General features: G+C 36.5%; 1 protein-coding gene and 5 long non-coding RNA genes across 6 annotated transcripts; 4 read left to right on the plus strand and 2 right to left on the minus strand.

Moving 5' to 3' along the window:
- Window positions 1-1,959: 1,959 nt before the first annotated feature.
- Window positions 1,960-2,228, plus strand: LOC132792232 (uncharacterized). The gene is made up of 2 exons (XR_009632978.1): window positions 1,960-2,008; window positions 2,072-2,228. It is a non-coding gene; the product is annotated as an uncharacterized LOC132792232 (long non-coding RNA).
- A 1,824-nt stretch (window positions 2,229-4,052) lies between these two features.
- Window positions 4,053-4,380, minus strand: LOC132793313 (uncharacterized). Its single transcript, XR_009633113.1, has 2 exons — window positions 4,308-4,380; window positions 4,053-4,248 (listed from the first exon to the last, which is right to left on the minus strand). It is a non-coding gene; the product is annotated as an uncharacterized LOC132793313 (long non-coding RNA).
- Window positions 4,381-4,510: 130 nt separating this feature from the next.
- On the plus strand, window positions 4,511-5,278 carry LOC132792250 (uncharacterized). The gene is made up of 3 exons (XR_009632980.1): window positions 4,511-4,538; window positions 4,910-5,047; window positions 5,107-5,278. It is a non-coding gene; the product is annotated as an uncharacterized LOC132792250 (long non-coding RNA).
- A 12,298-nt stretch (window positions 5,279-17,576) lies between these two features.
- LOC132791905 (uncharacterized) lies at window positions 17,577-17,990 on the plus strand. Its single transcript, XR_009632945.1, has 2 exons — window positions 17,577-17,771; window positions 17,832-17,990. It is a non-coding gene; the product is annotated as an uncharacterized LOC132791905 (long non-coding RNA).
- A 5,410-nt stretch (window positions 17,991-23,400) lies between these two features.
- LOC132791037 (uncharacterized) lies at window positions 23,401-23,857 on the plus strand. Its single transcript, XR_009632855.1, has 2 exons — window positions 23,401-23,554; window positions 23,617-23,857. It is a non-coding gene; the product is annotated as an uncharacterized LOC132791037 (long non-coding RNA).
- A 1,002-nt stretch (window positions 23,858-24,859) lies between these two features.
- Window positions 24,860-26,095, minus strand: LOC132792937 (cathepsin L-like). Its single transcript, XM_060802477.1, has one exon. The coding sequence runs from the start codon at window positions 26,052-26,054 to the stop codon at window positions 25,053-25,055; it is 1,002 nt and encodes a 333-aa protein (XP_060658460.1). The 5' UTR covers window positions 26,055-26,095; the 3' UTR covers window positions 24,860-25,052.
- Between the last annotated feature and the right edge of the window lie 479 nt (window positions 26,096-26,574).

Below are 26,574 nucleotides of genomic sequence, written 5' to 3' on the forward strand. Positions count from 1 at the left end.
CTGGTATAAGGAGGCATCTCCGACCCTATATATATTGTTGATCAAGGTCAACAGCCGAGACGATTTAGCCATGTCCGTCTGTCTGTCTATCTGTCCGTATGAAATACTGGATCTCAGAGACTATAAGAGATAGAGCCATATTTTTTTTTCGACAGCATTTGTTATGTCCACGCCCACTTGCGTTGCTTAAGCTCAACAGCTCTTTATTTAAGAACATTTTGTTCTTAAAACAATTCTAAAACTGACTTCAAATTATTCGAACGTTCTTACTTGAATCATGAATTTTAAATTTCCCCAAGCACGAACGCGTTTTGTTTTTTTCACATTTATTGAACTCATTTACCAAACATAAGCATGGAACTTTTTCGTTAGCATTTCAAAAGAAACGCGGGGGAAGCGAAAAATAAATATTTTAAATATTTTTTTTTTCACTGACCTATTGAGTTATTTCTTTTTTTCAAAAACTTGTTTAAAATGTCGAAGATAATCTTGAATCTTTTTTTTTATTTATTTGAACATTGAATGTAAATTTATAGTTTGTCTTTTAGCAGACATATGCTAATATAGAAGACTTTTGATTTAGAGATTAATTGCTATTATTTTTATGAAAAAACGCACTTGGGTCTCTGGCTTGGCGGTGCGAATCCTGGATCAATCTCATAGTCATCCTGACATGCTGATGGTTGTAAGCCAAATGCGAGTAAGGCAATAATTGCAAGTGAAAAAAGGATATGCACCTGCATCTTTTCTGAATCGTAGTTGATTGTGCGAGTGGCTGTTTTGCTTTTATAGCAGCACAATTATATAAACAAATTGATGCGAGACAAATTTCTATATTCTTTTGCAAATTGGTATATTCTATGGACTAATTACACGAAGGGTAAATAAAAAAAAACCAACGATTTGATTTTAATTTACTTTTAGACGAACTTTATGGGAATTGCAAGAAAGCGGGTCCTGTCTAATAAAAGTGGCTTTAAAAACTAACTTTACAATATGTTGAGTTTGAACAAGAAACTTCTTATTGCGATTTACATATTACTTACATTTGTGTAATGTTTTGTGTATGTGTTAGTGTTTTAACGCTGAGTCCTCAAATTGCAATGGAAAATTTTAATTGATCTTTGGAATTTGAAAGTGGCGTGAAGTGGATCTTTGTATACCCGCTACCCATAGGGTAGAAGGGTATTATAACTTTGTGTAGGCAGGAAATATATGTAACAGGTAGAAGGAGGCATCTCCGACCCTATAAAGTATATATATTCTTGATCAGTATTTCGACAGTATTTGTTATCAAGTCTGTTTTAAATTTTTGCCACGCCCACTCCCGCTCTTGCAAATCAATAATAACAAGAATAATATTAAAGCTAGACGTGCGAATTTTGGAATATACAATGTTAACAATGTTATTTTGTGATTCCTTAAAATTTGGTTGCAATCAGATAAAAACTGTTTAAGTTATTAAAGAAATAGTTTTGTATGGGCAAAAACGCCTTCTATGTATGTGTTGTATGTAAGCGTATACGTAAATACATGCTCGTGCAAGCCGAGCATGTTGTGGTGCCCAGGTTCGAGCCCACTCAAGGTACAAACTTTTTTTTTAACCACCCGGTCGGTGGTGCTCGAGCTCAAATCCCGATCGAGAATACATGCATATTTATTTTTAATATTTTGAGATTATTACCGTAACATTTTGCTTTTATTCAAAATGGGTAGCGGGTATCTCACAGTCGAGCACACTCGACTGTAGCTATCTGACTTGTTAGTATATTTATATGGTATATATATGATTTGTATATGTCTGAAAATAAATTTGAAATAAATTGAATTTATTATTTTCGTCTCGGTAGATTTTCTGCTTCGTATTAACCCATGCGGTGACTCTAATAACAGAAAATATGCGTGCAAATTTTAATTAACTAAAGAATCCTATAAAAGACGACATAGCCCAGGCGATACCATATATTCATATTTCTTTACACTTCAGTTTGTGAATATGAAACTATTTGTGAGTAAAACGTGTTATCACTCAATTATTATTGTATTATAATTGCTTTTCTAATTTTCAAAGATTCTGATGGCTTTATGTCTTATTTCTCTCTCTGTGCCTTCGATGGCAAGTCCACAACAACCTCTTCCCCCAATGCGACCATATCCATATCCAGGACATGGTTCTGGTTAAGGACAAAAGTCATCGTAAATAAAACGAATTTTGCAATTTTAAAATATTTGCAATTATGAATTCATTTTGGCAATGTTCAATAAGGGTAGAAGAGTAACCTAACTTTGTGTTTACTGGAATAATATGGAACAGGCGGAAGGAGTTATCTCTAGTCTTAACGACATTTGAAAATTTGGTTACGATTAGATACAAATTGTGTAGGTTATTATAATTGTTATTTGGAAATAGTTCAATATGGCAAGAAGCGATAGTTGCCGCCGGTTGACATTCTGGTATATTTTGAATGTAATTTGTAATGTATATCGTTATACTAAATATATCATTCGGTATGAATTTTTATACCCGCTACCCATAGGGTAGAAGGGTATTATAACTTTGTGCCGGCAGGAAATGTATATAACAGGTAGAAGAAGGCATCTCCGACCCTATAAAGTATATATATTCTTGATCAGCGTCAACAGCCGAGACGATATAGCCATGTCCGTCTGTCCGTCTGTGTGTCTGTCCGTCCGTCCGTATGAAACACTGGATCTCAGAGACTATAAGAGATATGTTAGAGCTATAATTTTTTTTCGACAGCATTTGTTATATTTGCACGCAGATCAAGTTTGTTTCAAATTTTTGCCACGCCCACTTCCGCCCCCGTAAATCAAAAAAATCGAATAACAAGCTCAATTTTAAAGCTAGAGTTGCGAATTTTGGTATATAATATAACTACTATAGTAGTTATGATTTCTGATCAGATAAAAATTGTGGAAGGTTTTAAAGAAATGCTTTTGTATGGGCAAAAACGCCTACTTACTAGGGGTCTTAGTTGCTTTGGCTCTGGTAAATTGTGCCGTCTGTGGTATTTTTTGAATGGTGTCCTGTATCGATATACCAAACATACAATTTGGTATATTTTTAGTATTTTTTTAGTATTTTCGGTATATTTTGAAAATAATTCCGCAATATTTGGCCCTTATTAAAAATGGGTAGCGGGTATCTCACAGTCGAGCACAATCGACTGCTCGATTCAAATCAGCACTTAATAAATTTCTTGTCCTGCGTCGCAAATTATCTATTTGTTGAGCTCTGTAGTTCGTTCGACGATTGTCGATCGAGCCGTTCCAGGCGATGCCTCACGTTGCTCTTGTGACTGAAAAGCTCGAAGCGGCGCTGTTCCTTACTTCAGTTCTTTCCATTGCAGTTTTTTCGTAAGATTCGGAAAAGAGTCGCAGTCTATTATATAATGTAGCACGTCAGTTTGGCTTGGTTCAACCTAATGAAAGTTAAACGTTCCGTTTCTATTTTAACATACATGTCCACGCAATACTGCTAAAACAATCGAAACAATTAGTAAATGCTCTGTAAGATGATATTGAGCACACTGTTTTAATGATCTATCTACGTAAGACCATTTTGGTAGGTACCCTATGTCTTTCTCCTGGCTCTAAGTTACCTCCTCATCAATTTCAATTCAGCTATATCGGTAAAGCCGTTCTTGAATTATAAATAGTGTAACTAACACGACTTTCTTTTATATATATATAGAAATGTATATATATATACTTTATGGGGTCGGAGAAAACTTTGTTTGCCTAATAAATAAAATTGGATGAAGCACAAAGTTATAATACCTTTCTACCCTTTGCGCAGCGTGTATAAAAATAGCTAAAAAAGTTAATTTGAGTAATATATATATATTTGTTAAAGTCTTACATTCATGATTATCAATCAAATTAAACGATAATTTCAAGTTACTAGGAAAATTCTATAACTATTAATTGTAGTGAATAATAAACTAGTTACTCAAATTACAAAATAAACGAATATTACAATACAATGTATACAGCCGATGCCAGAGTCAGCAAATTATCTTCATAAGTGATTACAAAACTAACATGTGTTTATTACGCACTTTAAGTATAAAAAATAACAGCTCTTCTATCAAATTAATTTCGTACTTTAAATTATGAAGCAACTTCACTTCAACCCCAGAATCCATCTTCATGAGAGAAGGGATCTTTAGTGTATTGTGGTGCGGAATAAACGCTGCAAATGAGGCACAGACGCATTACTAATGCCTGTAACGAAATAAAGCCTTTGTTATTAACTATAATAATAATCAAATTTTAGAACTTACCACTTAGAATTGATTTAAACCCTTTGGGTGTATTGCCTTTTATAGAACTTGTTTAGTAATGCGGAAAATTAGCATTTAATTTAGATTATATTATATATAGATCTAATCGATTTAACACTTCAAATTATAATACAAATATAAATGGATTTGCTATAGTTACTGGAATGGCTAAATACAGAATCACCTCCTAATATTAGTTGCTTGAATAATTTCATACTTTACTATCCGACCGTAAGAGTTAAAAAATAAGAGTAACGCCACTGTAACCCTTGTTTTTGAAGAGTTTTTTTTGGCATTTTTTTTTAGACCAGAAGGAATTGGAGTAAATTAATGAAATTATGTTGTAAACCATTTATTTAAAAATACAAATAAAATGTGGAAAATTATTCGAGCTATACTGCGCGCCAATTTTAAGAATCTGCGAGATAACCCAAAAAAATGAGTCTAAATTTCAATTAAGTGACTTCTTTTGATATTTTTCCAATCTTCTATAAAATCTGACATAAATCTTCATATTTCTTTACAATCCAGTTTGTGAATATGAAACTATTTGTAAGTTAAATATTTTAAATAAATTGAATTTATTATTTTCGTCTCGGCAGATATTCTATAATAACCGGAAAAAGTCGTGCAAATTTTAATTTAGTGGCTATTAACCTATAAAAGACGACATAACTCAGGCGATACCAACAGATTACTTTATATTTCTTTACAATCCTCTGTTGAATATGAAATTATTTGTAAGTGAAATGTTCCATAAACCAATATTGTTTTAAAATTGCTGTTTTATTTTCCAAAGATTCTACTCGCTTTGTGCCTAACTTATCTCGCTGTTCCTTTGTTTCCATTTAGAGGAAATAATATAGACGGTATGCGGCCATATCCACCTCCAGGACGTGAATTAGAAGAAGGACAAAGATAGAAAATGAAACAAATTTTGAAGTTTTAAAATATTTGCAATTATGAATTCATTTGGCTATGTTTAATTTATTTTATTATACTCAAAGGGTAGAAGAGTATTATAACTTTGTGGCTACTGGAAATGTGTGTAAAAGACAGAAGAAGGCATCTCGGACCCCTTAAAGTATATATATATTCTTGATCAGCGTCAACAGCAGTCTGTCCGTTTGTCTATCTCTCCGTATCAAACATTGTATCTCAGAGACTATAAGACAGAGACTATAAGCTATAATAACACTTGTTATGATTGCACGCAGATCAAGTTTATTTTAAATATTTGCCACGCCCACTTCTGCCTCCGCAAATGGACAAAAATTTAATAACAAGCGATTTTTGGTACATATAATTATAACTATATATATCTTCAATTTTTCAATCCTAAATGGATTCCTTAAAATTTATTTCCGATCAGATTGAAAAATTGTAGAAGTTATCTTACTTGCTTTGGATGACAATTTGGTATTTTTTGCACACAGTGATATTTTTTTAATGTATGTCAATATACCAAATGTAGCCTTTAGTATATTTTTTTTAGTATTTTTGATGAATATTAAATGTTAAACCACACTATGTGTAGCAGGTTTCTTAGAGTCAAACACTCTCGACTGTAGCTATCTTACTTATTTAATATTTTCTCAATCTTAATATTTATTATTTTTGTTAATACGATCAGATTATGATACAAAATTGATTCGTCTATTGTTAGTTGAGTTTTCTCTCTGAAGTGCTATTTAAGACAGAAAACTTTTTACAACCAATTAAAGAAATTACAAGATGTGTTTTTCCAGTTTTTTAAACTCAAACCCAAATCGTTGGTTATCCTCACACAATGATATATACATAAATTTGCCATTAAATAAAACTTTATTATTATGTTAAATTTGTTGTCGTCTAATTACGCTAAAACTTTAATGCACTTAAGAACATAATGGGAAAATTAGCAAAACGCAACGTTGCTCAACAAAGAAAAAATAAAAAAACGAGAATGTGAAAAATTAGTTTTTCTCTAAGTAGACGAAAAGTGACTCTGACCGAGCATTATATAAACTGTGACGAACACCACGAGGTTCTACTCGTCTAAGCCTACTCTGTCTAGCTAACTTGCCGGCTCAGTTCAGGGCTGGGGTGGGTCTTTGGCTTCGACTGGGTAGTAAGTCATCATAAATTAAAGTGTAGACAGAGTGTAATACTAGGGGAGAGGGACAGTACTCATCTCGCATTATCTCAGACGCTCGCACATTCAGTGCCCAATTAGAATTAAAAGTTTAACACATTATTGTTTTCTTCTCCATGATATACAGTAATTTAATAAACATACTTCATTTTGTTTATAAAAATTATCTCTAGTTAACAATAGTGCTTGATTTATTGAGCCTTTATTTATCGTTACGTTAGTTTGTTTTACTTAAACGGTTGTCTTCATGACTTAATAATACGAAAGATAGAGAACCAACACGGAACACACGGAATTGAGAACCTCACAATCACAACCCCAATCAACTATAATATAGACACGGCTATGCCGTACTTACGCACTTTCCATCGATGTTAGCAGGCCTGATAACTGATGAATCCGTCGTAGCATATATGCTTGTTGATGTTAGCTGTTAAAGATGATAAAGGGTTATGGTTATCAGGCTTTCAAATCCCTATGAACCCCATGTTGGCTGTACAAAAAGTCGAAAAATGAGTTAGTCGATTTTTGACAAGTACTAATACAAATTCAATTTAATTATTCAATTTAGCAAACCATGTTGGCACTCTTAGTGCATTTTGCGAACGAAAACAATCCAATGCAGATGGTGCCGGCGTGTTTTTTTGTGGAGCCGTAGATCTCTCGCCGGAAGATCTACGCTCCTTTGAACGTCTCTAGTATCGCCTTCGCTGAGCCGCTATCGAATACCGTTTGATAATCTGCAGCGAAGATTCGCTGCCGCAAGATTATCGCCTTATTCCCACTCTAGCTGGCTGTTCGCAGCGAGGTTCGCTGCCTTCACCAATTCTCCCTTAGGCTTGCAGGTTAGGGTGAATATCCGCGTGCGCTTCACTAGTGGCACCTGTTCAACAGGTGGGGAAGGCGAGGACCGCAATGTGCAACACCTATTACACTCTATGGAGGGTCTAGCGTGTGCAATTGCCAGCGGTATGACCAATAAGCTGCATAAAATAACATTTTTACCGCAAGGTCTAATCAGATTGACACTACTTACCAATCAGTGGCAAAGAGAAAATTTAGCAATTCTAAATTCTCTAAAAGAGCCGGCCAATCAAGTTGGGACAAAGAAAATCTCGAATGCCCAAAAGTGTTGGCATTCCTTTCTCGGTTGCAGTATTATTTTATATTTATTTTTGCAATTTTTCTTTGCAAATTTTTGGTCTGATGTATTAATGTTCTCAGTGAAAAAAGTGCATAAGTGAAGATGGCTGCCCTTAGTGAGTGCTCAAAGCATCTCTGTGTGGATCAATGCAATACTTACTCCCCGTTCGATAGACTCAACAGTTGAGCTATGCTAAGTGGAGTTGCCAACTTAATTAAGGCTTTGGCGCATCAGCTGATGCTTTGATTTGTGACAATCAGATGTTTATTTGCAACTTTGCAACTTTAATTTGCAACTTTAATTTAGACAACTACCTCACAACAGCAGATTTTAATCGAGAGTTCAATCGAAGACGTAAAATCTGAAAGAAGGTAGTTACTCTTTGAATTCCACAAGTCTTTAGCATGAAATTGACCAATTTCCTTGCCCTCTAAATTTTCTAATAGGTATAAGGCCTGTCCAATTTTTCGTTTTACTCGTGCCTTAAGGCCGACTGGTGCAAGCTTAGCGTTGAAATTGTGTGCCATATTGCTCAGTGCCCAGTTACGCTTAATTACTGTCTGGCCAACTTCAAAGGTTCGTTGTTTAGTACGAAAGTTATACGATCTCTGATTCTTTTCATATGCCTTTTTCAGATATTTGTGAATATCAGCACGGATTTTAGAAAATTTGTCAGCACGATCGAGTCGAGCAGTTCCTTCACTTAAGAGATTCAAATTTTTAAGTACTGTGTAGTCTTTACCATGCGTCATCATATGTTGTCCAAATACAACATAGTACGGTGACGCGCCTATCGATTGATGTATGTTATTGCGTAGAGCACAATTGATACTGCTAACATATATATCCCATTCTCGCTGGTCTGAACGAATAAATGATCTTAACGCCGCATTAATGGATCTATTGACTCTTTCAGCTGCATTACTTTGAGGGAATATGCTCCAGTGAACATGTGTTTGATACCATACGAAGACAAAAATGCAGCGAATTCTCGGCTTTTAAACTGAGTGCCGTTGTCGCTGATTATGAACTCTGGTGTGCCAAAACAGTTAAATACAGTGTTGCGCAAGTGATCAATGATTATTAAAGTCGAAAATTTCTTAACTGGTATAAGAAATGTGAATTTTGAAAGATGATCTAGGATGATAAAAATTCCAATATTACCAAGTTTTGAGCGTGGAAACGGACCTATGAAATCTATGTAGAGTCTTTGAAATACTCGCTCACTAATTGTTTGAATACCCATTGGCGGCTTTAGATTTTGTGTCGGGTATTTTGAGGTTTGACATATTTCGCATTTGCTAATAAAGTCTCGCACTTCCACTACCATTCGTGGCCAATAAAATGCCTACGAATGCGTTCTAGACACTTCGCTGTGCCGCAATGTGCTGACGTTGGGGTACAATGAGCTGAAACTATCACCGAATTTCTGAGAGATGTAGGGACGTACAGTTTCCAGCCATCGCCAATATCTTCGCTGACGTCGGAAGGCAATACTGCTCTGTAATATAAATATCCGTCTATGATTTTGAAATCCGGAAGATTGGATTTGCTCATCTTCTCTTTTAACTCGACATAATCACTTTCGAGAAATGCATCCGAGTTTAAATCTATCTCTGGTAGTATTTCGAGCTCAACAACATCTACATTTTCTTCGAATGCTCTGGAAAGAGTGTCAGCGACTACATTTTGACTGCCCTTTCGATGTTCGATCTGAAAATCCATTCCTTGTAGCTTTAACGCCCACCGAGCAAGTCTGCCATGAAGGTCTGTTTGATTCATCAACCATTTCAGACTTGCATGATCGGTTATAACTTTGAATGATTGGCCTTCTATATACATACGGAATCGCTTAATGGCTAATACAACTGCCAAGCATTCTAATTCCGTTGTAGAATAATTTCGTTGTGCTTTGTTCAACTTTTTCGACATATATGCAATGGGTAGTTCGTTGCCTTCTGCATCAAGTTGAGCTAATACGGCGCCGATGCCATATGTTGAAGCGTCACATTGCACTATGAATGGCAACTCATAGTTGGGATGACGCAAAAACGGAGCAGCACATAGTCTATGTTTTATTGCTTCGAACGCATGTTGGGCCTCTTCATTCCATTCAAATTTCTTTCCTTTTAGCAGCTCTGTTAGTTCAAAGATGACCGTTGAGTACTGGGGAATAAAACGCTGGTACCAACCAGTCATGCCCAGGAATCGTCTCAGTTGGCGTCTGGACTGTGGCACCGGAAATTCGGAAACGGCTTGCACTTTCATTGGATTTACTCGAAGTGTGCCTTCTCCTACTACATGGCCTAAGTAATCTACTTCTCGTATTCCAAACTGACTTTTGGTAACATTTATTGTTAGTCCCGCTTTTCGTAATCTATTTGCCACTTCGGTCAGATGCAGTAAGTGGTCTTCAAAGTTAGAGGACATGACCAATAGATCATCTAGGTAAACGAATACGTGTTCCTTCATGTCATAGGGAATTACTTGATCCATAAGACGACACATTGTATGAGGTGAGTTACACAAGCCAAATGGCATCCGAGTAAACTGATACAAGGGTCTATTTGGTACCGTAAAAGCAGTTTTTGGTCGCGCTTCTTTGTCTAGAGAAATTTGCCAAAAGGCATCTTTTAAATCGATTTTGGAAATGCACTTAACAGATGGCAATCGACTTAGAAGACCTTCTAAGCTAGGCATGGGATATGCGTCCTTCTTCGTCACTGCATTTAGCTTTCGAGAATCAAGACATAGACGATCTTTGCCAGGTTTAACAATCAAAACCACAGGCGAGGACCATGCAGAGTTCGAAGCTTCTTCTATTACTCCTAAACGTAACATGCGGTCAATCTCGGCACAAAGTCGCTTTTCTTTAGCTGGAGATATGGGATAGTATCTTTGTTTAATGGGAGTACTATCTCCTGTGTCTATAGAATGTTCAAGAAGTGTTGTTTTTCCTAAGCCGTCCCTTTCGCATGACGGAAAAAAATCAACAACTGCTTGTAATCTGCGTTTTTGCATTACTGTAAGAGACAATTTGGGTATCGTTTCATTTTCAATTTCAGATTCAGTTACTGCATTAACATAACTAACAGAAATTCCAAATTTATTCCAAAGTCAATTCCGCAAATAACATCTTGCGTGATGGCGCTAACAATTAGGAACTCAAACGATTGCTTTGTCGAATTATATTCGATTGGAAGATTAATGGTACCAGCGACCTTTTGAGGTTGTCCATCAGCAGTTTTAACAAATCCTTTGGATTTAAGATAGTTAATATTATTTTCAAGAATGTACTTTGCTAAGTTTCCTCCGATCACGCTTTTATTTGCTCCGCTATCGAGCAAGGCCAAACAACGCTGATCGAGAATGTTGAGGTAAGTAAAGGGTCGTATATCGTTGTCTTTATTTACGATAGCTGATATCCTATAAGAATTTAGTACACGCTTTTTCGACCAAAATGTATGCATACGATGAGCAGCACGCGATTTCGGAGATGTGTGTATTTTTCTTAATCGCAAATGATAAGGTATAAAATGTCGATGAATTTGTAAGTCAGGTAAGTTATTCGATATAGCAGGTGGTTGAGAATACTCTAGAGAATTTGGTTCTATTTTTAATTGCGGATATCCGCTTTTGGTGGTAAGCGAATACCCTTCTGCGAGTTTTCCTGTTTGGTTTTACATTTTGTACAATTTGGTTTATATGTGTCAAGTTTTCCACAGCCATAACAAAATATACGACGTGATTTCAGGCAATCCTGGTAACGATGACCAATTTCATCGCAATTCCAGCATTTGAAATTATCAGAGTACTTCATAGCATTTACATCTGCTGATTCTGAGTCTTCATCTTCCGAGCCTGACTCCAGGTCTTTTTCTAAAGCAATCTCATGAATAACTCGGTTGGGGTTATTCGATCGATTTTGATGTTTAGGCAGTTGTGAGTAGAATTCTTCATGTTTGTGACATTCTCTACGAAGGATAGCTAAATTTGAAATTGGGACATGTAATAGTTCATGTCGAAGATCTGGTTTCAAATTATGTTTAACATAAGAGACCAATTCGGTATCGGATAGACGAGAATTAAGCGTATCTGCTATGTTTAACATCGCATCCAGATATTCATCAAAAGGTTCATTAAACTTTTGTTTCCTGCGTCTTAAGCTATCTTTTATGTCTTCATCGGTTCTTTGATTTTGGTATCTTTCGCATAAACGAGAACAAAGATTATACCAATTCCTATGATGAGAGCTACGATGAAACCTCCAATAGAATGTTAACGCTGGACCTGAGAATAGTAAGTGCGCAAACTGATACAACGTATTAAAGTTTCCGCTCAAACAACGAGAGGTCAAGCAATTTATTCGATATATAAAGTCATCGATTGGTATATCAGTTGGTGTACCACTGAACTTAAGATGCCAATTAACAATGGTACTGGAAATTCGGTCAGGCCGATCGAGACTACCAGATATATTTCCTGATTGCCCCAATCCTTCGTTATTCTGATCTGGAATTTCGTTATCCCATTCCAATTGCGGTTCCTCGGAACGAACTATTGGCGGTTGGGCGGCAATATTTAAGTTTCTAAAGGCAAATTCAACCTGATCAGCGATAGTAGCGACTAGTTCCGCTCGAAAGTTATCGAGTGAAGAAGTGATAAGTCCTTGAACTCGTTGTTCAGACACAGCTGGAACGGGTGTGGTTGTACTTCCTGTTGATGCTCGGGGTAAGCGACTTTCTCGCGCAGCATTTTGATGCTGCCTGGAAGTAGGTACATTTTGTTCTAAGCTTGCCCTTGTTGCCAAGAAGGAGATTGTGCGGCATTTCTCATGAGATTCTCTCTCTGATTAGCTCTTGTTTTTGGTCGATCTCGTGGTTTAGTACCAGCGGCTCCCGAGGCTTCGCGTGAAACTGGGGGTGCTGCAACTGTATGAAGCATGCTTAACCCTTCAGATTGTTCTGAGCCAAAAATATCTCCTATCCTGCACGGCTTTTGCAAGTTGGACAAGTTTCGCTAGTATTGAGCCAATTGGATATACATTCGGGTGAAAGTTATGACTACAAGGGGTTTTACTAATTCAAATTCAGACGATTTTAAATCATTGCAAATTTTGCAAAGAATTAGTGAACTAGCTGATGCGAGGTTTTCGTCGCTGCGAGTAACCGGCATAATGAATTAAAATATGAATGTGAACTAGTACGGTATTCGATATTGACAAGGTAATTGACAAAAATAAGTTTACGATATGCGATAATATAGTGTTCAAGTTTTAAGTTTTTAAGTTTGGGACTTACCCTTCAATGCGATTTTAAGACAATGCGAAGTGTGTACTGAGAGTCTGAATCTACTTTGATTAGTAACGTATTTGATGAGTGTTTGTGATTGAAAGAGGAACAGATCGATATTAACCAATACTGAACAATTCTCGATTTCAATACCACAACACAATATTGTGTACTGGGCCTAACAATGATTCGGTAGAGAATCGAAATTCATCCAATTCTACAAAAAATTTCCTTAATCACATTATTGGCCAGAAAATTGCATTTAACAGGTTTAATTCATTGATAACACTATCAATTAATGAATCCGCTATGTATGTTCTTTTCGCCTGGTCTGCTTCCGACGTTCTCATCAGTAAACAGCCAATCCAGAAGGCAGAAAATTCATACATCTATGTTTTCAATAAAAAGAATGAATAGTTTGATGAGGAAATGTTTATTTTGGGGCACATTTTCCATAGGCCTCACGAGTTGGGCGCCATTTAATTATGTGACGAACACCACGAGGTTCTACTCGTCTAAGCCTACTCTGTCTAGCTAACTTGCCGGCTCAGTTCAGGGCTGGGGTGGGTCTTTGGCTTCGACTGGGTAGTAAGTCATCATAAATTAAAGTGTAGACAGAGTGTAATACTAGGGGAGAGGGACAGTACTCATCTCGCATTATCTCAGACGCTCGCACATTCAGTGCCCAATTAGAATTAAAAGTTTAACACATTATTGTTTTCTTCTCCATGATATACAGTAATTTAATAAACATACTTCATTTTGTTTATAAAAATTATCTCTAGTTAACAATAGTGCTTGATTTATTGAGCCTTTATTTATCGTTACGTTAGTTTGTTTTACTTAAACGGTTGTCTTCATGACTTAATAATACGAAAGATAGAGAACCAACACGGAACACACGGAATTGAGAACCTCACAATCACAACCCCAATCAACTATAATATAGACACGGCTATGCCGTACTTACGCACTTTCCATCGATGTTAGCAGGCCTGATAACTGATGAATCCGTCGTAGCATATATGCTTGTTGATGTTAGCTGTTAAAGATGATAAAGGGTTATGGTTATCAGGCTTTCAAATCCCTATGAACCCCATGTTGGCTGTACAAAAAGTCGAAAAAATGAGTTAGTCGATTTTTGACAAGTACTAATACAAATTCAATTTAATTATTCAATTTAGCAAACCATGTTGGCACTCTTAGTGCATTTTGCGAACGAAAACAATCCAATGCAGATGGTGCCGGCGTGTTTTTTGTGGAGCCGTAGATCTCTCGCCGGAAGATCTACGCTCCTTTGAACGTCTCTAGTATCGCCTTCGCTGAGCCGCTATCGAATACCGTTTGATAATCTGCAGCGAAGATTCGCTGCCGCAAGATTATCGCCTTATTCCCACTCTAGCTGGCTGTTCGCAGCGAGGTTCGCTGCCTTCACCAATTCTCCCTTAGGCTTGCAGGTTAGGGTGAATATCCGCGTGCGCTTCACTAGTGGCACCTGTTCAACAGGTGGGGAAGGCGAGGACCGCAATGTGCAACACCTATTACACTCTATGGAGGGTCTAGCGTGTGCAATTGCCAGCGGTATGACCAATAAGCTGCATAAAATAACATTTTTACCGCAAGGTCTAATCAGATTGACACTACTTACCAATCAGTGGCAAAGAGAAAATTTAGCAATTCTAAATTCTCTAAAAGAGCCGGCCAATCCAAGTTGGGACAAAGAAAATCTCGAATGCCCAAAAGTGTTGGCATTCCTTTCTCGGTTGCAGTATTATTTTATATTTATTTTTGCAATTTTTCTTTGCAAATTTTTGGTCTGATGTATTAATGTTCTCAGTGAAAAAAAGTGCATAAGTGAAGATGGCTGCCCTTAGTGAGTGCTCAAAGCATCTCTGTGTGGATCAATGCAATACTTACTCCCCGTTCGATAGACTCAACAGTTGAGCTATGCTAAGTGGAGTTGCCAACTTAATTAAGGCTTTGGCGCATCAGCTGATGCTTTGATTTGTGACAATCAGATGTTTATTTGCAACTTTGCAACTTTAATTTGCAACTTTAATTTAGACAACTACCTCACAAAACTTTGACTTGGCACAAGGTATGAGAAGAGATACTTCTATATGTATATATAGAGAAAGGTATATAAACTTATGCCAGTGGTAAAGGATGCGATGCCATTTTCAAGTTTTCTTCATTGCCTTTTGCATGCAGCATGAAAATTTCATTTAGTTTCTTTGGCAAAAATACAAAAAAAAAAAAACGAAGAAAACAGAGAAGAGAAAAACTTTTGTCGTTGAAGCTGCTTTCTGGTTTTGCCTTTAAATTTGTCTGGCTTTCTTGTCGAGTTGTCCTTATTGTTGTTGTTGTTGTTGCTGCTGCGTTTGGGGTCCTTTACATGGAGCAAAGCGTTGCAATACCCGGACAGAAAGTTTGTCTGCAGTTCGGGGGCAAGCTTCTTGTGCAAAGAGGAAACTTTTGCATTTCTTCTGCTGCTTTTTGTCATATTAACAGCAGCCGCCGCGTTGTCGCCGTGGGTTGAGCGACAATTGGCAGTGGCAAAAAAAAAGGGCAGCAATAGCGTAAAAGGTAAAGAGAAAGTTGCTAGAGAAGTGGGTGGCCTGTTACTATTTGCTTTTGTCAGCTTTATTGCAATGTTCGTTTTGCTGTTTGTCACTTCATCAAATTGGGAGAAAAACTAGAATCGATACTGGGCATTAGTGACATTTCAAATATGATGCAGCATTGATGCATCGATGTTTAAAGCCACAAGAGCATTAAGTTGGCCCCGGAAATCGCAACAACCGTGCCACATGCCACATGCCACATGCCCCATCAGTCTGCAACGAGTTGTGTGTAGTTGCAAAGTCATGAGCTGGCTGCAATTTTTGCCACGGGCAGCGCACTTAGCTGCTGCTGCTGCTGAGTGCATTGGCGTCTGTTGTCCTTGCCACACACAGAGAAAGCGATAGGGAGATAGAAAGAGAGAGAAAAGAAGAGAAAGAGTGTGCTATATATAAATATATAGAGTCGAAGCTGTAGACAACTTCCTTGCTTCTGTTCATCCCAAGAAGATTCCTTTCTTTATTGTTGTTGCTCTGGCATGTGAATGTACTTCAAGCGTTTCCGGTGCACATTACGATGACGATGACGACGTCGCCATTGTTGCCATACACACACACACACACACACATTCGCTCTCTCTTTCACGCACACACACATATCCATGCAGAGTTCACATAGCAGCAGAGTCAAGAGGAGCATGAAGAGAAAAAAAACGAGTAAAAAATATTATCAATTTAATTTTGTAACTCAACTTCCGCTCCATGCTGCAAACTGACACGCCCACAACGCCCCCCTCCTCCCTGCGTTTCTGCTGAGTTGAACTGTTTCTCTTGCACTCGCTTTTCTCGCATTTTCCGCCATGCACAATGTTGACACTAGAGCGCTGCCTTTTTGCTTGCTTCAATTTCTTCCCTCTCGCCTCATTTTCCTCCCCTTCACTGTCAACTCACCCGCTTACATAAGCCTCGAGTGTGTCTGTGTGAGTGTGAAATTCGTTGCATTTCTTGCCACGCGCTGCAACGTATACGCAATATGCGAAAATTACGTATACGCCGTGCTGGCAAATATGCTTTTTTCTTCGCTTCATTCTCATTTTTTTTTCGCTCGCTTTTCTTTTCGTCTATTTCATTTTCGTTCTTTTTTTTCGCCTTCTTGCTGTTTTTCTTTCATGGCAGAGCGTCTATTAAAAATGCATGGAACGATTGCAGCTAGCAAGGCGAAGTGAGGCGCATTTGTTTGCCTGTCTCACAGCGACTGGCAACTGAAATGAAAAGAAATTTGTACTCCTTCTACGTGTGTGTGCTTGTGTGTAAGTATGTGTTTGTGTGTTTTACTCAGCCAAGTTGGCAGCTCACTTATGACTAATCTTGAATAATATGAGCGTCCATGTTTCGACTTCAATATTTATTACTTGCCATGCATAAAAACATTTTCCGGAATATTATTCACACTTTTTTCCAATATTTAATCTCAATATTATTTCTGCTTGCATTAACAAACAAGCAATTTAATATCATAACAATATTTTCTCAAATGATTTAAAAATATATTAACATTTTATATAATTCACAAGTGAAAATTATATATGCATTAAATTTTATAACAATACAAATTCAGAATTTATATATTTTAAAATAAATCCAACTTAAATCCAAGCAATGGTGTAAGTTTTAGAGTTATTGAAAATTGATTGTAAATGAAATTTAAAATTTTTTTATTTTAAAGTAACATTAATACATATTTCTTTATTAATTTCTACTCTTTTATTTTATATTTGCTTAGCACAATGAGAAGAAATTGAACATATCGAGTGACATACAACAATATATAATCATTATGTTTTGCATTAATATCGTCGCTTTAACCACTTAGATATGCTTGGCAACCGTTTTTGGCAGGACTCTGCTTAAATTTCTGATATAAATTATCTTGGCATTTAGTAGCATTTGTTGTTTTCATTAGCTATTCTTTGCTGACAAATTTTATTTGAACTTTTTATAATGTATAAAAAAAGTATATATTTTAAAGTTGAATTTGAAATGAATAAAATGTATTCGTATGTATTTTTAATCTTACCATAACATTTCAAATTAAAATACTTACTAAAAAATCAATTTAATGTTATATAAATCCTCTTATATAATTCATAAAAAATGTTAACGCCTTTGCTTTCTAACGTACTGAGACGAATGCTTTAGACTTAAAATTGCCAATTAAAAACTAAATGGAACAAAATTGGCGTATAAAATCAGAGATCGGATATAAACGAGGAAAGAATTCAAACAAAGTCAGTCAGCAGTTTTTGCAGTCAACATCTAAATATGAAACTATTCGTAAGTTTGACTCTTGAGTGTTTTAAAATATTCAAACTAAAAGAATTCTTTAATTTAAAGGCAATCTTGGTCACTTTGTGCATTATTGGCGCCGCTTTTGCCAACAAGGGAGCAGCTGACGATGATGTTAAAGCCAACGACGATGCTGATGACAATTAATTAATACAAATTATTCATTCTTTTGGGATAATATAAATATTGCAAACTATATGATATAAATATGCAAACTATTATATGATTTTTGTAAGGGAAAGTGTTGTACAAAATTGAAAGAATGAAGGATAGACAGAAGGACATTATTAAATGAACTCTGTTGTGGCTGCTGATCAAGAGAATATGGCATCATTATGATATGCATTTATGGCTCCGCCTTGGCCAAGTTTTTGCAGCTCAGCCCAGTTTTAGACTGTACTTAAATTTCCCAAGCGTTTTATGGCATTCATCGTTGGGCGTTGATGTTGGCGCACTTCAAAAGTCGCTGGAGCAGAGACAAGTTTCATTTTTCATTTATGGCGCTGGGCACAAATTTTACTGCTGCAATTTGAACATTTCGCTATTTCAGGCGTTATAGCGTTTTCTCTTGGTTTCGTTTCGTTTCGGTTTTATGTGCTCTCCAGGTGGAAGCTGTCCAACAACAATAAGAACAAGAACAACAACAACAACCACGAGGATAACTCTAGGAACAACAACGACAACGACAACTAGAGCAACAACAATGGAAAACTGCGACGCACGCAACGACATCAACGCAAGATTTTTAAAACCCACCGCATAAAACATCAGCTCGCAGAAACTGCTGCCAAGCTGCACCCCCTACCCCCTACTTCTTCCCTCTTTTATTCTTACTCTTCTCACTCCATTCCTTGACTCTCTTTGCAACGCATCCCAATTGCCGCCTCTTTCCCCTAGGCTTCTGTTTCTGAGTCTCTACTTTACGAGCACTGAATACGAAATGTGTTTTTTTTTGGGCGCACAGACGACGCTGTGACTTCCCTCCCCACCCCTAGCTGTCATCCCCCATCCCCTTTTCTTCTCCTCTCTCCACTCATCCTCTCACCGTTTGGCTTGGCTTTTGGCGAACTTCGTTTTGCCGCGTGAAATTGCCACTTGCTATACGCGCTTCTCGCCTGTTCAACTTGGCCTCCGTCACCGCGTCGACGTCGGCAAAAAGGGCGCAGTTTGTTAACGCCGCCACAGGCACACCCCCTCCCCTTTCCCCTACCCTTGCAACATACCTCCTCATTCCCCCCAGCGACTGGCATATAAAGTTTATTTCATTTTCGCGCACGTTGCGTTCGCGTTCAAGTTGTTGTTGTCGTTGTTGCTGTCGCTGTCATTGCACCTCATACACCTTCCTCTGTCCTGCCCCTCCCCCTTCCCATCATCATATCCGCTCCTTCTTGGCTGCAAAACAAAGCGTACGAAATGGCAGCGTCATCGTAAAAAAGAAAAGAGTGAAGCAGAAAAGTGAAAAAAGCGAAAAAAAAAAAAAAAAAAAAAGCTGAAACTGAAATCATTTTCACCATCAAATCCTGCAGCAGTTGCATGGGCGGTAAATAGTGTTGTGTGGGCGTGGCAGTTGCATAAAATTGCAACGCAAGTTTACTTTTCTATTTTGGGGCCGTGTGCGTGTTTCATGCGTTCTTTTTTTCGCTTTTTTTCGTAGCATACTTTTACGGGCAGCCAAAGGCGAGTTGCGAGAGTCGAATGCTGCACTGAATGCGCGTGTGATGCGATGCACAGCGAATGGAGAGAGACATTTATCGCACACTCCCCCTCTTCCCATTCCCATTCCCAGGGAAATACTCACAGCTTTCAGCTGGCATAAGTCTCGAGAGACAGAGAGCGAGAGAGAGAGAGAGTGAGAGCTACACATTTAACCAACATGCAACCAACAATGAATGAAGCAACAAAATTATATGAAATCCATGCGGAACGAAACGAAACGAATAACAACAACAAGCTCAAAAGAAAATTGTAAATAATAGAGAAGCGCAAAAAATAAACCAAAGAGGGACCAAAAAAAAACACACACAAGAGTAACAAACAAGCCAGCACGCAAACAGGCGGACAGAGGCGACAGACAGGCAACAGCAAAAGCAACAGCAAAAGCAACGCAATGAACATCAACAAAAATATAAATAAAAAGAGGAAAAACCGAGACCGAAAAAAAAACTTCAGCCGAAAGAGAGCACAGAAAAATTGGGGCCAATCAATTAAGTCGACTTGCGATCACACTGCTCAAAATTAAAAAGGGAAAATAAACAGACAAACTAATTTAATGCATTTGAGACAGAAGTTATAAAATATAAATAATAAATAAAAAATTAAAAAACTATTAAAATACATTTTACATAAATAATTATTATATTTTAAATGTTGTACATATATATAATATACAAATTTTTTATTTCGAAATTTCTAAACAATTTTGCATATTTTTTAAATATACAAAAGATCTACCAAATATGAAGTTATAAAAATTCAGATTTAATATTAATATTTTATTAAAAAAATTATAAAATTAATGAATTGCTATATACACTTTGAATATTTCATTTTTATTTTGGTTTTATTTATTTATTTTTAAATATGTTCAGCATATTAAACTTTGAACGTTATTTGAAAATTTTTAGGCATTATTGTATTGTTTTATATTTATTTTGTGAGTACTTTTTTTCTTTATAAATTTGTTACTAGATTGATGATATTAGTTCATATTATTGGCTTATTATTATTATTATTATTATTATTATTATTATTATTATTATTATTATTATTATTATTATTATTATTATTATTATTATTATTATTATTATTATTATTATTATTATTATTATTATTATTATTATTATTATTATTATTATTATTATTATTATTATTATTATTATTAGCTGTTTTACAAATTTTAAAAAAACGTTAAATAAGCAACATTTTAATATATTCATAATATTATTTAGTTATTATTTAATAAATGCATTTAATTGCCACAGTAAGTGAACTAAATGAAACTCACAATTTTATTTGCCTTAAATAAATACTTGATATGATTTAATAATTAAAAAGTGCAACACAATTAATTGAAAGCAATAACAGTTTAGTGTAATTTTTCGGATTTTGCCTCAAAGCTGAGCTCAGGACCTTTTTCACTTACTGTTAACCACATGCGCTTTTCCATAGCCAACGCAAACACACACACACAGTCACACATACATACACACACATCAACTCAAACACACATGCTAACATACACACACATATTGCGGCAAAGAAGCAGAGCAACATAAAAAAAAACAGAATTTCACTTGAACAAAAAGTAAAAAAAGAAAATAGAAAAATGTATAACAAACTGAGGAGAGAGAAGCCAAAGCCAAAAACACGAGCGTAGGCAAAGAGAAGAGGGCAAACAGTAGGAAGGGGGAAGGGAAGAAGAAGCAGCAGCAGCAGTAGCAACAACAACAACAACAACAGTTAAAAAAGGCAACAGTGGAGTGGCTAACAAAAGCGACGAAGACAAGAAGATATGTACAAACACATATAGGCAGCGTGAAAGAGAGAGAAAGAGACAGAAAGAGAGAGAGGGAAGTCGAGAAATGTTTTTGTATGTATTGTACCACTGGGGCATTATAGCGTTATCCTTCTGGTTATGTTTCCGCTTGCCAGTCAAGCAGCGAGGGAGGCAGCTGAAGGAAATATACAGAGCAACAACAATGCCTGACTGACTGACTGCCAAGAGACACACACACATAGACAAGGACTCCCACACACACACAAAGAAAAAGAAAGAGACAGAGAGAGAGAGAGAGAGAGCGATAGAGAGAGAAATGCCAACACCCAAGCAAAGTTTTTTATAGCGTGTGGCAGGCAAACGAAATGTGAGAAAAGCGTGGAAAGCGTGGCACGAGTGCAACTTATTTTTATGAGCCAACACACACACACACTCACATACACTTATGCACACTCACACACATACGTACATATGTAGAACTGCTGCTGGCAAGCTCATAAAATTTATAACACAACGTCCTTGCCGCTCCTGCGGCTTTAGCAGTTCTCTCTGTGTGTATCTGTGTGTGTGTGTGTGTGCAACTTATGTTTGAGTTTGTCAGTTCCCCACTTCCTCACCTCTCCCCCTTGCTTGTGGGTGTTTTGGCGGCTTCGTTTGCTTTTTCATAGCATTTTATGCGCTCGCCGCTTGATGTTGTTGCTACTTTTGCTTGCGCTTGTTAAAGAAGATTTACCAAAATGTCTTAGCAAAGAGCAGCAGAGAGTGTTCACAGCGACAGAGAGCGAGGAAGTACGCTAGAGAGAGAGATAGCAACCATAAGCATAAGCAAAGTCGCCCACAATGCCGCCCACTTAAATGCTAAGTGGCGCATAGGGCGAACGTTGAATTGGGGGCGAAAGGAAGGCGAAAGGAAAGGCAGGCAGGCGGACTCACCTAAGCACCTGTCGTCCCCACAGGCAAATATATACATACTACATATATATCTATGTGTTTGTGTATTGTGTTGCTTAATAATGCACACTTATGAATTTCTCACCCAAATAACACAAATGCTAACATTAGATTTCAAAAGTAATGCCACACTAAATGTGCCGAATTGTGAAATTCTGTGAAATTTCATGCAGCTTGGCTTAACTGGCAGTTAAGAAATCATAGTATGTTAATAATTGAGTAGATTTATTATACATAGTAAGTGGAATGATAGAAAATAATTAGAATATTACTCATAGATAATAATAGTGATAATAAAACTAAGAATAATGTTAATAATAATACTAACAAGTAAGAAAGCTACAGTCAAGTGTGCTCGACTGTGAAATACGCGCTACCCATTTTGAATAAAAGAAAAATATTGCGGTATTATTTTCTAAATATACCGAAGATACTACAAAAATACTACCACATTCAAAATATACCATAGACGGCACAATATACCAGATTGTCGGTCAAAGCAACTAAGACCCCTAGTAAGTAGGCGTTTTTGCCCATACAAAAGTATTTCTTTAATAACTTCCATAGTTTTTATCTGATAGCAACCAAATTTTCAGGAATCACAATTACGCTTGTTATTCGATTTTTTTGATTTTCGAAGGCGGAAACAAATGCTGTCGAAAAAACATTAGAGTTCTATCTCTTATAGTCTCTGAGATCCAGTGTTTCATACGGACGGACGGACAGACAGACAGACAGACAGACAGACGGACATGGTTAGATCATCTCTGCCGTTGATGCTGATCAAGAATATATACTTTATAGGGTCGGAGATGCCTTCTTCTACCTGTTACATACATTTCCTGCCGGCACAAAGCTATAATACCCTTTTACCCTATGGGTAGCGGGTATAAAAATATGAATATATTAACAAAACAAAATTAAGGACACTTTAATCCTTTCTACTAAATATATTAGTAAAAAAAATAAAAAGAAAAGATATATGAAACATTTGTACGCTAAAATTTAGCTTTAAATTGAGAAGCATTGTAATGAATTAACTAATAAAAATTTAGAATTCAATTTTTGATAATTGAAGTTACCTTTAAAGTACAAAACAAAATATTTATTATATATTATTGTTATATATGATTCCCGTGACCTTATTTGTCTAGACAATTGAGACGAATGCTGTAGACGTAATGAAATTGTTAATTAAAACTAAATGGAACAAATAAGTGCATCAAATGCATCACAATCGGAGATCGTATAAAAGGAGACGAGATTTGAGGCAAAAAGTCAGTCAGCAATTGTTTGCAGTCAATATCTAAATATGAAACTATTCGTAAGTTTGACTCTTCACTGCTGAAGAATATTTGAACTAATAAAAAATTTTTCTATTTAAAGGCAATCTTGGTCACCTTGTGCATTATTGGCGCCGCTTTTGCCAACAAGGGAGCAGCTGACGCTGCTAATGCTAATGACGATGATGCAGCCAACGATGATGCGGATGCCTAATTCATTCATTCGAAATCGGTAATTTTTTTGGGATATGCCCTTCAAACTAATTGGCTTTAAATAACTATGGACCACTTAAGCAAAAAAAAAAAAAAAAAAAAAAATAAATAAACTTTTATAGTTCAAAAAATACTTTGTGTTATTCATTTTTAATACTCAAATGTACATCTCCTTCGCTATAAATATTAGAACACTTTGAGAATTGTGAAATTGACAGAAAATTATTGACAACATCAAATAAAAGGTGGCTTGAAATATTTACGAATTCTTCAAACAAAGTACTATGTATATTGTATATTCCATTTATCACTTTTCTAATAACAAAAAGAAATGAAAAGAAGATAAAAATTATAAGACAAAAGAAAGTCTTTGAGATGTCCTCTAAGAATAAAAAAAAGGGAGATGGTGCTTCCAAGAACATAAAAATTATCGAATAAAATATACTTTAGAAACAAGTAAGAAAGTTACAGTCGAGTGTGCTCGACTGTGAGATACCCGCTACCCATTATTAATAAAGGCAAAATATTGCGGTATCATTTTCAAAATATACCGAAAATACTAAAAATATACCAAATGGTATGTTTGGTATATCGATATAGTACACCATTCAAAATATTGCGTGGGCGGAAGTGGGCGTGGCAAAAATTTGAAACAAACTTTATCTGCGTGCAAACATAACAAATGCTGTCGAAAAAAAATTATAGCTCTATCTCTTATAGTCTCTGAGATCCAGTGTTTCATACGGACGGACGGACAGGCGGACAGACGGACATGGCTATATCGTCTCGGCTGTTGACGCTGATCAAGAATATATATACTTTATAGGGTCGGAGATACCTCCTTCTACCTGTTACATACATTTCCTGCCGGCACAAAGTTATAATACCCTTCTACCCTATGGGTAGCGGGTATAAAAATTGTTTAGACTTGAGTGAAAATAATGAATATTATTGATCAAATGTTGTAATATAAAATCAATTTGAGTTACACAAATGAAACAAATACTAATAATCTAGGAAGGCTTTCATTAAAAATGAGATATTTTACAACTTCAAATTAAATACAAAATTAAACATATTAAATTCAGAAAATTTTAGCTGTATGATAGACTAGCTAATTTATTCAAATGTTGTATTTTTTTAATTTAAGACATTAACCCGTTCACAGATCCTTCGGCTCTCTAAAGAGTTGACATATTTTAATAAAAATTTAAAACAATCAAATAGCTGAAAGCCCAATGACACTCTTTATATAAAGTTTGCATACAGACAAAGTTATTATACCCTTACACCTTATAGATAGCAGGTATAAAAAGCTGATTAAATTCACACCAACGGAAAGACAGCAAAGCTTACAATCCCACATTGATTGTTTCTATTACGAGCCATACGAATGTAACCGCGTTCACCCCAAGTTGTGCCCCAGGAATTCTTAACCAGCCAGTAATCGCCACCTCTTTTATCGTGCCCATAGCCAACAACAACTATCGCATGATTCGATTTTGTTTTTGAACATTTGGGATTATTGTAAACTCCGCCTTTATAATTCTGCATGCCTTTGCTGTCAACAGATACTGCAACGGGACCATGGAATGCCGTTACAGCTGCCAGATTCTTTTCACTCTTGCCTTCTACCAGGGAACGACCTTTAACAGTGGCTCCAATGTACCGTCTGTCGTATCGACATTTCTGCATTATGCCCTTGTAGGGATATGACGACTCCGTATTGATGCCACCATTGTCCTTAATATAATGTAGAGCCCTCCATGTCGAGCCACTGTCGCAGCCTTTATTGTTGTATGGATGACGATTCGAGCAGTCCACCAGATTCTGTTCAGAAAGCGAGACCAACCGACCTGTCTTCACAAACGTCTGACCCTCTAGCGTGCCTGTTGTCGCGAATGCCCAACATGATCCACATCTCCCCTGATTCTTCACTCTCGTTACTGCGCCCTTGGTGCGCCAATCAATGCTCCTCGGCGAAACTACGTCTCTCGGAGCAATGTATCTAGAGTCGATGAGACTTTCTGCCTCCGTAATGTTTAGTGAACTTAGCATTAGACTTTCGAACTCCTCAGGTAGTAAATCCGTGAACTGATTGACGCCCATTTCGTAGCTCTCCTTTCCGGCCATAAATCTTCTGTTGTGATTGTCGATCATCCGTTTGTTATCTTCGAAAATCTTTCTGCGCAGCAATGATTCATCTTCAGTCTCATAGAACTTAGTGTAATCGAGTTGAAAACGATTCCATTTTTCCTCCAGTACATCGGAGTAGGAAAGTGCCTGAGCGTATCCAACGAGAGCAACAAATAATATTAGTTTCTTCATGGTCGACTGCAGCGAGTAGAGAATTGCAACTGACACCGACAACAGCATTTTTTGATCTATTTATTCAAAAAATTAATCAATAACTCCGTAAACCACAGATAACAAGTAAGAAAGTTACAGTCGAGTGTGCTCGACTGTGAGATACCCGCTACCCATTTTTAATAAAGGCAAAATATTGCGGTATCGTTTTCAAAATATACCGAAAATACTAAAAAAATACTAAAAATATACCAAATGGTATGTTTGGCATATCGATATAGTACACCATTCAAAATATACCATAGACGGCACAATGTGCCAGACTGTCGGCCAAAGCAACTCAGACCCCTAGTAAGTAGGTGTTTTTGCCCATACAAAAGTATTTCTTTAATAACTTCCACAATTTTTATATGATCAGGTATCATAATTACTACAGTAATTATTGTATATGCCAAAATTCGTAACTCTACGCTTGTTATTCGATTTTTTTGATCTGCGTGCAAACATAACAAATGTTGTCGAAAATTTATAGCTTTATCTC

Source organism: Drosophila nasuta, chromosome 3 (genome assembly GCF_023558535.2).
Source record: "Drosophila nasuta strain 15112-1781.00 chromosome 3, ASM2355853v1, whole genome shotgun sequence".
Taxonomy (NCBI): domain Eukaryota; kingdom Metazoa; phylum Arthropoda; class Insecta; order Diptera; family Drosophilidae; genus Drosophila; species Drosophila nasuta.

What these genes read in the sequence shown, in the direction of transcription:
- LOC132792937 (XM_060802477.1), bottom strand. Translation starts at nt 26,054, where the DNA reads ATGAAGAAACTAATATTATTTGTTGCTCTCGTTGGATACGCTCAGGCA.